Source organism: Nomascus leucogenys, chromosome 14 (genome assembly GCF_006542625.1).
Source record: "Nomascus leucogenys isolate Asia chromosome 14, Asia_NLE_v1, whole genome shotgun sequence".
NCBI lineage: Eukaryota > Metazoa > Chordata > Mammalia > Primates > Hylobatidae > Nomascus > Nomascus leucogenys.
The window spans coordinates 41,758,837-41,772,592 of NC_044394.1; the positions used below are offsets into that span (position 1 = coordinate 41,758,837).

The 13,756-nt window shown below is 43.2% G+C and overlaps 1 protein-coding gene across 8 annotated transcripts in view; it reads left to right on the forward strand.

The window, feature by feature from the left end:
* The window catches only part of SPECC1 (sperm antigen with calponin homology and coiled-coil domains 1), a 295,377-nt gene extending 281,831 nt beyond the window's left edge, over positions 1-13,546 (forward strand). For 7 of the 8 annotated variants that reach the window (XM_030828445.1, XM_030828446.1, XM_030828447.1 and 4 more), the window contains 2 exons: positions 574-633; positions 8,533-9,310. In XM_030828445.1, the coding sequence (XP_030684305.1) occupies positions 574-633; positions 8,533-8,622 (150 nt within the window). In that variant the 3' untranslated portion in view covers positions 8,623-9,310. Of the gene's footprint in view, positions 1-573; positions 634-8,532 lie in introns of all 8 variants that reach the window. The other variant, XM_030828444.1, reaches the window with a different exon arrangement.
* Positions 13,547-13,756: the final 210 nt, after the last annotated feature.

Here is a 13,756-nt window from a genome sequence, read left to right on the forward strand (position 1 = left end):
AGGAGGCAGATGCATGGTGCCTAAGTCCTCATTTGTCCTGGAGGAAGTCAGTAGAAAATGCCTTCATTTTAGAAATCAAGTAGTAGTCGTGTAAGCATATTACAGAGATACGGAAATAATCCATAACTAAACAGAAATTGAAAGGTAGTTGTCTGAAGAACCAGGATTGAAAAAAGGAACAGGTTCTCATTTGATTTAAATACAACCTATATATACTATAATATATGCATTTATTACTTTGATAATTTTTTTGATATAGCATCATGATTAAGCAACTTTGTTATGCAACAGAATGTTTATGCCATAAATCTTGCGAAGTATAAATTACCTAAATCTTGACAAAGGTAAACAAAAATTTATCTTTGATAGGTGTCAATCAGTAATGTTAGTTTTGGTACAGTTGCAACCTGTTGATGTTTTTTCTTAAACTGAGACCATATATTGTACACTTGACTTACTATTCTTTGTTTTATAATAGTGAATAATCTATATGGGAATATCAGTTGATATTCTTTCCTGGCAAAAGCTATATATTTTAAATTACTGATTCCAGTCTCTGTCTTTTTAACTTAGAAGAGGAATCTCTTGTTGGCATTTGAAGCAGCTGAAAGTGTAGGCATCAAACCCAGCCTGGTAAGTATCCTATTTTGTATCCTTGTGATACTTTATTTTAATTGTATGAGAAATAACTTTATGCCATCTGATAAACAATTTCTTGTAGAACATTGACATCTGTTTGCCGAAAGTCTGTTGCTCTCAATACCTAATATAGAGGTATCCAGTTGATATAATCACATATCAACATATGATTTATAGATTTTCAACTCTAAGAGATTTTCAGTCGCATAAGATTTCATATGGACAAATTTCAGTTCTGGAAACACAGTGGACTGAATTATTATTAAAGCCCTCTTGTTCAGAGCACAAGAAATCTGAATAAAATGCTATGTTAAAAAATATCAACACATAGCTAAGCTCTCAAGAAAGAATGGGAAATACCCAGATGCCAGAAATGTAAAACAAAGCAGAAACCAGGCACAACTGAGCCTGCAAAACTTGGCAGGGGTGGGTGGGGGGTGGTGGGCCAAGCAAGCACCAAGCCTGCATAAAGCCAAGGCTCACAACATGCTGATCTTCTTAGTGAAAGCAGAAATCTCTAAAACTCCACCAGCCAGCCCAGGGAGGTGATAAGCTGGTCCCCACCTGAGATTGTATGCGCACACATGCGCAGAGAGAGGAAAAGGAGAGAGAGAAAAGAGAGACAGTCTCTTGCAAGGAAAGGAAGCAGGGCCAGATGAGGTTTAGAGTCCAAATTTATAATATCTGTGCTTCATGAAGCCCTTAGTATACTCTTAGATGCAGGAAGCCCCTGGGCTGATACTACAATGGCTGCTAAAAAGTAACAGAACACTTGAGAAAATGATCTACTTGACCTAGTCAGCAGATACAGCAAACAAAAGGATTATCTACCAGAACTTGAGATGATAAATAATAAGAGACTACAAAAAGACTATTTAAACATATGAAAGAGATAAAAGGAGGAATAGAAAACACAAGGAAAGAATGATTCTATTTAAAAAAGAGATTTGTAAAAAGAATCAAATAACACTTCTAGAAATGAAAATTTGGAATTAAGACCACAGTGTGTGTTGCCAAACTCATTAGATACAGCAGAAGAGAGAAATACTAAATTGGAAAATAAATATAGGGAAATCACCCAAAATATAAAAGAGACATTAAAAATATAAAATATAATGGTAAGGTTGAATTAGTATGTGTTCAGCTTCAAGAAATGGAAAACCCAACCAGCAGTTGCTTAAACCATAAAAATGTTAATTTTCTTAACAATAGTAGTTTTAGAACTGGTTCACCACTCAGTACTGTAATCAAAGCCCCGGAGTGTCTCCTCTCCATTCTCACCATCTTTAATCTGTTCCTTTTGTCCCCATGTTTGTTCCTTTGTGGTTGAAGGTGGCTGCCAAACTTCAGACATCACTTCCACCTACAGGGCAGGAAGAAGGGGAAGAGATAGAGCAAGTGCCTCCTATCTTTCCCTTTAAAGAATGAAAGTAAAAGGCTCCCTGGGTTTCTCCAGCTCATTGGCAGTACTCTGTTACATGGTCCCCAGCTGCAAGGGCATTTGAAGAAGTGAGCATGTGAACAGCTTTCAGTTTCTTTAGTGGGAAGCCTGCAAGGGAGAGAGCTTGGGAATGACTGTTGGGCTATCTAAATAATAGTGTCTGTCTCAGAGTTTAAGAGACATGGACAAAAAAAATCAGATGATGGCCATGTCCCATGCCCAGAGGGAATTCCAGATGAAAAGGATAGAAAGAATGGAATGGAGACAGTATTTGAAGATACAATGCCTGAAAATTTTCCAGAATGATGAAAGGATAATGAAAGAGTCCACAGATTCTTTATTTATCTCAAGCAGGATGAATAAAACAAAATATCCACCCAGACATATTGTAATGAGACTACAGAAAAAGCAAAGACAGATAATCTATTAAAACTTTCTGCTCACCAGTAATAAAAATACAACCTAGTAGGAAATTATCAAAGACTAGAAGAGAAAATTCACAGAAGATCATGAATGGTCAATGAGGATTTTTAAAGATGTTCAATCTTATTAGGGATTGGGAAAATCTAAGTTGAAATAAAAATGAGATACAATTCCAGCTGGGTGCAGTGGCCCACACCTGTAATCCCAGCACTTTGGGAGGCTGAGGTGGGTGGATCACCTGGGGTCCGGAGTTTGAGACCAGCCTGGCCAGCATTACAAAAGCCTGTATCTACTAAAAATACACAAAATTAGCTGGGTGTGGTGGCAGGCGCCTGTAATCCCAGCTACTTGGGAGGCTGAGGCAGGAGAATTGCTTGAACCCAGGAGGCGGAGGTTGCAGTGAGCCAAGATTGCCCCATTGCACTCCAGTCTGGGCGACAAGAGTGAAACTCCATCTCAAAAAAAAAAAAAAAAAAAAAAAAAATTACAATTCCATAACCCTCAAAGCATGTGGGGAATCTGAGAAATGAAAAAGTGAATGTACATCTATTGTGAAATCTCATCACCATGAACAGTGCTATGCCAGTATAATTTTGAAACAGAATGGACAGTTTTCTAGAAAATTACAAGTATATTTCTTCAAATATTAAATGTAAATATTCCTACAAAACTTAAGAAGAAATAAAACTTTAACCATTAAAGAGGTTGAATTTATGCTTTAAAATGTAGTCATACACACAAAGAAAAAATATCCCCATCAGCCCAGATTTTGCTAAATCTTTAAGACACAGATATCCCTATTGTGTATTTACAAGTCTGGGAAATTTAAAAAGGAGTGAGGAAACTTACACATCTGACCAGGGTGGAGTAGCAGGGATCTCCCTTCAGAAACAACAAAACTAAGGAGTACCAACAGAGAGATCAGGTAAGGATAAAGATACAATGAGACCTTGTTGGAAGATTATATTTTACACAGAATACATTTTTCTTTGTAGTGTTGTAATTAATATTTACTTCTGTTTAAATTTAATATCTTTTTCTTAATTTTCATCTAATGTGCTATAGAAGTTAGTGAGCTGGGAAGTGAATGAGGTTATTTTGTTGTCCTAACTGTCAGAGCCAGGGGTTTCATTTGTGTGGATGGTCTGTGAGGAGCTGCTGACACACATGATAATCTCAAAGTGTGAGCACTTTCCCAGCTTATTCTACCAACAAAATAGAAATTTCCTACATTCTTAAATTTGCTTTTCAATACCTTGATGTGGATTGGAAAATCCAGTATGTTGAATTACACATGACACTTTAAAACTACACCCAGTCAGAAGTGACAGCAGTAATCCCCAAATCTTCAGTCAAATTCTGTTGTTAGATTATGCCAGGAAAATTGTCTTATATGTTTATATTCAAGTAAATATAAGTTTCTGGGGCATAACATTAGGATAAGATCTTTATTTTTATAATTTTATTTTAGTTATTTTATAACTTTTATTTTAGATTCAAGGAGTACATGTACAGGTTTGTTACATGGGTACACTGGATGATGCTGAGGTTTGGGGTATGAGTGATCCTGTCACCCAGATAGTGCACATAGTAGCCAATAGTTTTTCAGCCCTTGCCTCCCTCCCTCCCTTCTCCCTCTTGTGGTCCCCAGTGTCTGCTGTCCCCGTCTTTATGTCCACGACTACCCAATGTTGATCTCCCACTTACAAGTGAGAACATGTCTTATTTGGTTTTCTGTTTGTGCATTATTTTGCTGAGGATAATGGACCCTAGCTGAATCCACGCTGCTGCAAAGGACATGATTTTGTTCTTTTTATGGCTGCGTAGTATTCCATGGTATATATGTACCACATTTTCTTTATCCAGTCTACTGGTTTTCTTTTTTCTTTTCTTTTTTTTTTTTTTTTTTTTTTTTTGAGATGGAATTTCGCTCTTGTTGCCCAAGCTAGAGTGCAATGGTGCAATCTTGGCTCACTGCAACCTCCGACTCCCGGGTTCAAGCAATTCTCCTGCCTCAGCCTCCTGAGTAGCTGGGATTATAGGTGTGCACCACCACACCCAGCTATTTTTTTGTATTTTTTTAGTAGAAATGGGGTTTCACCATGTTAGCCAGGCTGATCTCGAACTCCTGACCTCAGGTGATCCACCCACCTCAGCCTCCCAAAGGGCTGGGATTACAGGCATGAGCCACTGTGCCCGGCCCTTTATCCAGTCTACTGTTGATGGACACCTAGGTTGATTTCGTGTCTTTGCTATTGTGACTAGCACTGTGATGAACAGTGTGCATGTGTTTTGGTAGAACGATTTCTTTTCTTCTGGATATATACCCAGTAATGGTATTGATGGGTCAAATGGTAGTTCTGTTTTAAGTTCTTTGAGAAATCTCCAAATTGCCTTCCACAGTAACTGAACTAATTTACATTTCCACCAAGAGTGTATTCCTTTTTCTCCACAGCCTTGTCAGCATCTGTTACTTTTTGACTTTTTATCAATAGCCATTCTGACTGGTGTGAGATGATGAGATCTTTAAAAATGACGCTCTATAGTGTTCCCCAGATATTAGCAACTGTTCTTCCTCAGCCACCGTGTAAGGAGAGCATCTTAGCCAGCCCAATTACAGGTGCGAGCAACTCCCCAGAAAAGGAATTAGGCAAGGGACGATATGTGATGTCACTGTCATAAAAACAGCCAAAACATGTGTCCCAGGGCTGCTGTGTCTTTACCAGGCCATGTAGTCCATGAGGGCTGTTGCTCACTGAGTGCTAGCATGCCCACCAGGACAGCCGCTGCAAGACTAGGTGCTGGCATGCCCCCGTGGAGGGAGGTCACCACGCAGCAATTCCTGAGGCATGGCTGGGCCTACTCTGCAAGTGTAAACTTAATGAGCTGTGCTGAAATAGTTAATTTGTGCGACAAGCATTTTTTTTTTCATATTTACTGTATGTATTTACCATTCTGGGCATTTTTCATGCAAGGACTTGTTGGACCCTCACGGAGGTCCTGCGAGGTGGATGAACTCTACAGGAGGAAACTGAGGCACATGGCTTATGAGCAGGAAAGGCAAGAGGCAAGGCCAGGCAGGCAGCTCCAGAGCCCATGCCCTCAACCACCCTGACAGCTGTGTCTGCCTTCTGCACATACCTTGTTAGATTTAGACCTTAGCAGGTTTTTTCTTTTGGTGCTATTGTAAATGATACTGTTTTTCTTATTACAAAATCCAGTTGTTCAATCGGTATATAGGACAGCAATGGACTTTTGTATACTGACTTTGTATCCTGAGACTTAGCTAAACCTGCATGTAAATGCTTTGGGATGTTCTAAACAATCATGTCATCTGCAAATAAAGGCAGTTTTATGTCTCCCTTTCCAATCTGCGTGCCATTTGTTTCTTTTTCATGCCGTTTTGCACTAGCTAGAACTTCCAGTACATTTTTTTTTTGTTTTTGTTTTTGTTTTTGAGATGGAGTCTTGCGCTGTCACCCAGGCTGGAGTGCAATGGCATGGTCTCAGCTCACTGCAACCTCTGCCTCCTGGGTTCAAGTGATTCTCCTGCCTCAGCCTCCTGAGTAACTGGGATTACAGGCACCTGTCACCATGCCGGGCTAATGTTTTTGTATTTTTAGTAGAGGCGGAGTTTCAACGTGTTTGCCAGGCCTGTCTTGAACTCCTGACCTCAGGTGATCCACCCACCTCGGCCTCCCAAAGTGCTGGGATTACAGTCCAGTGCAGTTTTAAATAGGACAGATGAGAATGGGCATCCTTGCCTTGTTCATGATTTTACGGGGGGAGTGTTCGAGTCTTTCACCATTAAGTATGATGTCAGCTGTTGGTTTTTTGTACATATCCTTTGCTAGGTAAAAGAGGTTCCCTTCTCTTCCTAGTTTGTTGAGAGTTACCACGTATAAAAACTATCTTGGTTGTGGAATTTTGTGTAATGCTTTTTCTTCATCTGTTGATTTGATCATGTGGTTTTTCTCGTTCAGTTAGTTAATGTGATGAATTACATCAGTTTACAAATGTTGAACCAGCCTTGTGTTCCTGGGATGAACCTCACTTGATCATGATGTATTATACTTTTATAGGTTAATAGATTGTGTACTCATGAGAAATTGGTGTATAGATTTCCTGTAATGTTTATGTCTAGTTTTGGTATCAGGATAATGTTGGGATCCTAGGATGAGTTGGGAATTATTCTCTCCTCTTCCATTTTTTGAAGAGATTGTGTAGAATTGGTATTATTTCTTCCTTAAGTATTTGATGGAATTCACAAGTGAAATCATCTGGGTCTGGTATCTTTTGGAGGGTCTTAACTACTAATTCAAACAAATGTCATGCACTATAAGATTGTTACTAATGCAGCATACTCTGTCTTCTGAAATGTATAGCATATCTTTTCACAAATTCTCAAATATGATAACAATGTACTAAATATTTTTAGTTCAGTTATGAAGTTCAAGCATGTAAGACTGCTCAAAACTGTGAATATTGATTGGACTTCTGAGTCCTCTCTGAGATTAAAGACACACCCTTTCCATCATACAGAGGAAAGTGTGCAATGTGCCATCTCTCTTGCGTTTGTAGGTATCCCTTCTTTTCCCAGAGCTCATCTGTCTCCCAAATTGCATGCTCAATTCTTCATCACTTCCTTTCTTTAAGTCATGTTAGCAACACTCCTTGGTAAGGATTTTAGCTTGCCAGGCCTCAGTCTGTGTGCAGTCATGACTACAGCAGTGTAGGTAGAAGGAGACATTCTATCCTTGTATTCTGTGAAAGTTTGTTTTTCTTTTAAAATTGTTCTAGGTGTACCTGCATGGAATATTCTACCAACTCCTCTTCCACTCCTTTCCCATGACTAATGATAGGCTGATAATTTTTTAGCATCACCAGGGAGCAGAATAAGTGAAGTCTGTTCAGATTTTGAATCAGGGGATGAATGGCTCATTAACAGCCTCAGCCAGCTCTGTCAATGCCCAGGAACTGATGTGCTAAGTTCAGCCTTACTTTTCCATGGCATCTCTGCTTCTGGCTTTACATCAGGGTCCTTTCCTACTATTCTCTTTTAACCACACAGGAATCCAAATTCAGTCCCAAAGTTAATTATTAAGTATGTCTAGTGGCACAAATTTCAGAAAACTTTGAGTGCCTGACAGGATGCCCACCCTCTTGCCCCTCCCTTTCTGGCCTGGATCTTATGCATGCTCATTACAAGCCTACTTGCAAAATGAACAAAAATAAATCAGTCAGTAAAAACCAGCAAGTTAGCAAAAGTAAAAATAAAAATAAGCCAGAAAAATCACCAAACTATATTAAATAACAAATAAACAAAAAAACACTTTAAATGGTAACACTTAATGCTGGTAAAATAAATGGTTGCATTTGAAATTGGTTCAAGGCTTTTGTGATAATCCCACTGTTAGTAATTTATCTTGAGGGACTAGTTCAACAGAAGGAAACAACACTGCACAAAGATGCTGATTGCAAAGTCTGTGGTGGTGACGAGGTGAGCGTACACTGGATGCCACATCCCTTGTGGACAGCAGTTTCCCTGGTCAGTGCACATTCACTAGAATGGCAGCCCGCACAATGGCACAGCAGCACGGGGACCCGGGTGTGAAATGCTCAGCCCACGTAATGGCACAGCCCATGTAATAGCACATGCAGTGTGCTGGGAGCCTGGGGAATTAGAGGTGGATTCAAGTGTAATTTAGAAACTTGGAAATCATTTTAATAGTGAAATTATGGGTGATTTTTGCTTTTTAAAACTTGTTTAAATGCTGTCATATGGTTAAAAGATAAAAGCAGTGGGAGGTCATGTTTTCCATTTTTGGAAAGGGACAGTATCTTCTGAATAAGTGGGAGGAAAAGGCCTTTAACCCATCGCTTTCAGCACCACCTGTGCTGGCCTTCACGTTCTGTGTAAGTGGAGGGTTTCCAGGCAGTATAAGCCCTAACCTGGATTGAAGTCCTTGAGGGGAAGGGGTCTGTGATGTCCTGCCTTGTGATCTGTCCCCTATTCCCTTCCCCTGCAGGAACTCAGCGAGATGCTGTACACGGACCGGCCCGACTGGCAGAGCGTGATGCAGTACGTGGCCCAAATCTACAAGTACTTTGAGACGTAACCCTGGAGGGCCTGGGGCAGCCACCATTGCCACCTACTGCAGCTTTTCTTGGAAGCGCCTGATCACTGTCCACTGACCCTGCTCTACCCACCACCCAGCTGCCTAGACTTCAAAGACAGGCTCAATCCAAGTGGACCAACACCCAAATAAGAAACAGAGTAGGTCCCACCGTGTACCTGTCTCAAATGCAAATGCAGTTGGATGGTAAATTGGGGACTCTTTGATCTCCTGTGGGATGCTTCTAAAGAGGGCAGCCTCCCTCCTTCCAGACCAAGACCCCACACCCATGCTTGTTTTGCTGATTACGTTGGGTGGCCGAACACATCATCTACAGAAATTCAGACAAAGAGCATCTCCAAATCAGTCTTTTGGTTGCTGTTGTTAAAAATATCCAGGCTTTGCCTTTATGAAACCTTTGCCCTTGGCTGGGTTTGGTAGCTTGTGGCTGTAATCCCAGCACTTTAGGAAGCCAAGGCAGTAGGATCGTTTGAGCCCAGGAGTTCAAGGTTGCAGTGAGCTATGAGCATACCACTGCACTCCAGCCTGTGCGAAAGAGCCAGACCCTGTCTCGAAAAAACGATAAACAAAACCCAAAACTTTGCCCTTGTGAACCCTCCCTTTTCCCCACCAAAAAAACCCAACGAAACACAAAAAATAAACTCTTGTTCCAGGGCAACCTGGAAATGTGCGCACTCAGCCTTTTGGGGAAAGATGGGAGTTCTAGGTAACAATGTTAACACCTGGAACTTGATTCACTTTTAGCTCTCACCATCCCTTATTTGATTCATTGTAGCAAAAGGAAAGCCTGTGAGAATGCAAGGGAGCCTCAGGCTGCTTTGCTGGAGTCCCTGGGAGGTGCCCCACACCTCTGCCACCACAGTCTGTGTGCTCCTGAGCAGCCGGCGGCTTTCACACTAGGGAAACCGCAGTCCTCGTCACCCGCGCCTTTGTCCTCCCATTTGTTTACCCTCCCATTCACATCCACACAGGCTTGTCCCCCACAGAACTTGACAGGAGGTCACGTGTGAATGGCCTGTGTCTGCTTTACAGGGTTGAGCAGGCTGAGGGTGGGTGCCTCTGGGGATGCTGGGCTGACAGCAAATCCCAACAGTGTTTCGGCTCTGGACTGATTTGGCCTTTAGTGCTTCCCCAGGCCTCTCATAGGCATGGGAAAAAGAAGCCCTTAGGGGTGGGCGGTGAGGGCACATTTATAATTAACAAAGAAGAATGCAGTTGCCCCAGCACCCTACTGGTCACCTCAAGTGGCAGCAGAGCCCTCCCCAGAGCCGTCCTAGTCCCTCAGAAGTGCTCGGTCCGGCCCAGGTGCCCATCTGGTGGCTCTGTGGCATTCTTCTGGGCAGATCTGTGTGCACTACACAGTGAGGGCATGGCTCACACGGTGGTTGAGGGAAATGGGTAATGCCCATCCCTTGCTGTTCTAAGTGCCAAATAGCCTGTTAGCGCCCTTCCAACAAAGGATCATCCAGTGAGTCACCAAGAATGACAGTGACTGCCATTACTACTCAAAGTACATCTCTGATAGCTGATCTGAGCCAGTGGTTCAGAGCCAGGTTCTAGAGGCGGCAGGTCCAGCCCCTGACCATTCCTGGAGAGGTAGGAGCTCAGTCCCCTCCTCCAAGCCAGACCTTTGCAGAGGTGGCAGCTGGGCTGCACGGGTCAGCGGATCCCTGATTCTCAAGCCACCTTGAGATAAGGACTCCGCCCCAGCCCTGTTAGTGCATCCCAGCTGCAGCTCTGCATCAGAACCTCCAGTGGACCCTTTTGAAAACACTCTTGGCTGCCCTCGTTGGTTAACTTCAGAATGTCTGGAATGGGACCAGAGATGCAGTCTACATGTTTTGTAAGTTCTTTAGGCGACTGAAGCACAGCTGCTTGGAGAACCACTGAGGGGTGGACACCTTTCCCTGGCAGCCACAAGGCAGGCAGCCCGCAGGAGCTCCTGAGCAGCTGTTTGGCGATGGTCATTACATCATCCATGCCTTTGTATTTAAATGAAACTCGACACATAGAACCAATTCAACCTGAAAGTTATTACGTCTGCTGATTCAGGCACTTGTTTGAAGCATTTTTTTTTTTTTTTCAATTAACCCTGTACTTCTACTTTGCCCACCATTAAAGTGGGGGAAAGTAATATCCCAAGTAGTTGAGTTGAGCTGTTGGTTGTTAGATTTAAGCTGGAATTACTCCAGGGTTTTATGTGGGGAGGCAGTTGCTGTCTTGGGATACCCAGAGTGGGAGTGGGTGCTTTCTGTGATTGGTTCTGTTTTTTATTTTTATTTTTACTTACTTACTTTGGGACGGAGTTTCATTCTTATTGCCCAGGCTGGAGGGCAATAGCACCATCTCAGCTCACTGCAACCTCCGCCTCCTGTGTTTAAGCGATTCTCCTGCCTCAGCCTCCCATGTGGCTGGGATTACAGGTGCCCACCACCACACCCAGCCAATGTTTTTGTATTTTTAGTAGAGAGGGGGTTTCACCATGTTGGCCCGGCTGGTCTCAAACTCCTGACATCAGGTGATCCACCTGCCTCGGCCTCCCAAAATGCTGGGATTATGGGCATGAGCCACTGAGCCCGGCTGTTTGTGTGTGTGTGTGTGTGTGTGTGTGTGTGTTTTTGAGACAGAGTCTTGCTCTGTCGCCCAGGCTGGAGTGCCAGTGGCATGATTTCAGCTCACTCAGGGGTGAGCCACCACCCCTGGCCTGTGATTGGCTCTATTTTGAGTGATTACATGTAAACCACCTAGAACCAGCTCTGAGCAATGGTGTTGCGGTTTCCCTCCCTCCCCGCTGGGGCCATACCAGCCCCTCTCCAATGGGAGCCCAAGTTGCCAATGACTGTGGCCAAACTCCCCCATTTTTGTCTGTATCCTGCTCTCTTTAGGTTAAAAAGAAGGAAAGAAACATGAAAGGCCATGTACAATTTATTTTTACAACTCCAGGAGTTTCCCCGACTACCTTTTTTTTTTTTTCGCCAGTGGTGTGCATGTAGAAGAGGAATGTGATGTCCTGTCCTCTAGAAATACACATGGTGGTCAGGCATGGTGGCTCATGCCTATAATCCAAGCACTTTGGGAGGCTGAGGTGGGAGGATTGCTTGAGCCCAGGAGTTTGAGACCAGCCTGGGCAACATGGCAAGACCTCTGACTCTATAAAGAAATTTTTTTTTTTTTTTTTTTGAGAGAGCGTCTCACTTTCTGTCACCTAGGCTACAGTGGTGTGATCTTGGCTCATTACAACCTCCGCCTCCCAGGTTCAAGAGATTCTCCTGCCTCAGCCTCCTGAGTAGCTGGGATTATAGGCACATGCCACCATGCCTGGCATATTTTTGTATTTTTAGTAGAAACAGTTTCACCATGTTGGCCAGGCTGGTCTTGAACTCCTGACCTTAAGTGATAAGCCTGCCTCAACCTCCCAAAGTGCTGGGACTACGGGGGTGGGCCACCACGCCTGGCCCAAAATTTTGTTTTTTTAATTAGCTGGGTACAATGATAGGCACCTGTAATCTCAGCTGCTTGGGAGGCTGAGGTGGGAGCATCACTTGAGTCCAGGAGTTCGAGGCTTCAGTAAGCTGTGTTTGTGCCACTGCACTCTGGCCTGGGCAAAAGAGTGAGACCCTGTCACACACACACAAAAAGAAAAGAAATATAGGTGGTGTTTTGGGGAAGGGAAGGTTTTGCTGGGGTCCTGGAACTGTGACTGGCCTCAGGAGTCCAGGAATAGGCCTTCTAGCACAGCAGCTAGTAGGGCTCCCCCAAGCCATCCGTTGGCGTGTGGAGGTGCAGGACCTGGGGGAGGCAGTCCCCAACCCAGCTAGGTCGAGGGGTAGGGTTTTTAGGTCTGTTTTTAACAGAGCTCAGAGCACCCGGTGAAGGTGGAAAGTTGGTAAACTGGGAAAACAAGGTCAGCATCTTACTTTTTCTATACTCAGCAGAGTGTGCCATTCCCAGTTTCTGTCCTGAGGCTTTCAAAGGCCACAGGAGCCACGTTTCTTTCCATCTTCCCTCAGCCAGTAGTCATTTAAAATTCTTCAGTTGTTCAGAAGATCCTTTTTTTAATGTATCATTTTTGCATGAAAGACAGCTGCAAAATGCAAGCCCCAGTAGAGTTGGAGAGTTTTTCAAGGTGAGAAGTCACTGTTCTCTGCATTGAACATGGATTGAATTTTCCTTGTCTGATGGTAGCCCGTGGCCCCCGTGCTGTGGAGATAACATTCTCAGGAACTTCTCTTGTCCTAGCCCCTTCACATTTCAAAAATATTAGTCTTTTATTTTCCTTTTTCATTCAGTTGTTGTTTTACAGCTTTTGTAGAGACCAACCCAAGTAGATGCCAGTGGGTGTTAGATAAAAACACACATCCCCAGGGGACAAGCCATCCAGCGGTGAGGAATCTCTGCCATGTTCTCTTCCCTGCCGTCCACAAACGTTTCGGAGACTCCCTTAGCCTCCCCCTTCTCTTCCCCACTGAGGGGCGGCTTGTGGAGATGGAGGACTGGGGTCCATAGATACAGACCCCCTACCAAATCTAGCAATAGTTCTCAGCCTTCCAAAGCTCGAGTGCCATTTTGAGATGACCTACCAATGACATGCAGTAAAGGACATAACCTCACAGCCTTTTTAGAAGCATTTTGAATATCTATAGTTGCCTCAATTCATGGGGCATTTCACTCCTCTAATCCAGGTTACAATTTTGCTAAATCTGTAGCATCCTGAGTAGCACAACTAATTTTAACTACATTAGTTGAATGTAGTTGATACATCTGTGGCCTCATGTCTGTAAAGAGCACACTAGATTATACTCAGCAGTGTTAGGATATGACATGCGAATTAGATGTATTTAACTATTCACAGGAAAGTATGATAAATGACTATAATATTTCTAATAAATATATTTTGTTTCTGATTTTTTGTCAGTGACATCATTAATATTTTTTCAAAGTGCCACACTTACACTGAGTCGGTTTTCAAACCAGCATCTTCATGCATATATTCCTTGTCGGGTCACAATCTCCACTGCAGCTGCTCTTGCGGGTGGTCCTGGAATTTTCCGCAGAGGACTGGGCCCCTGCTGGCTCCTCCGCTTCCCGTGTGCAGCTTTCTTGCTGAGGCCATAGG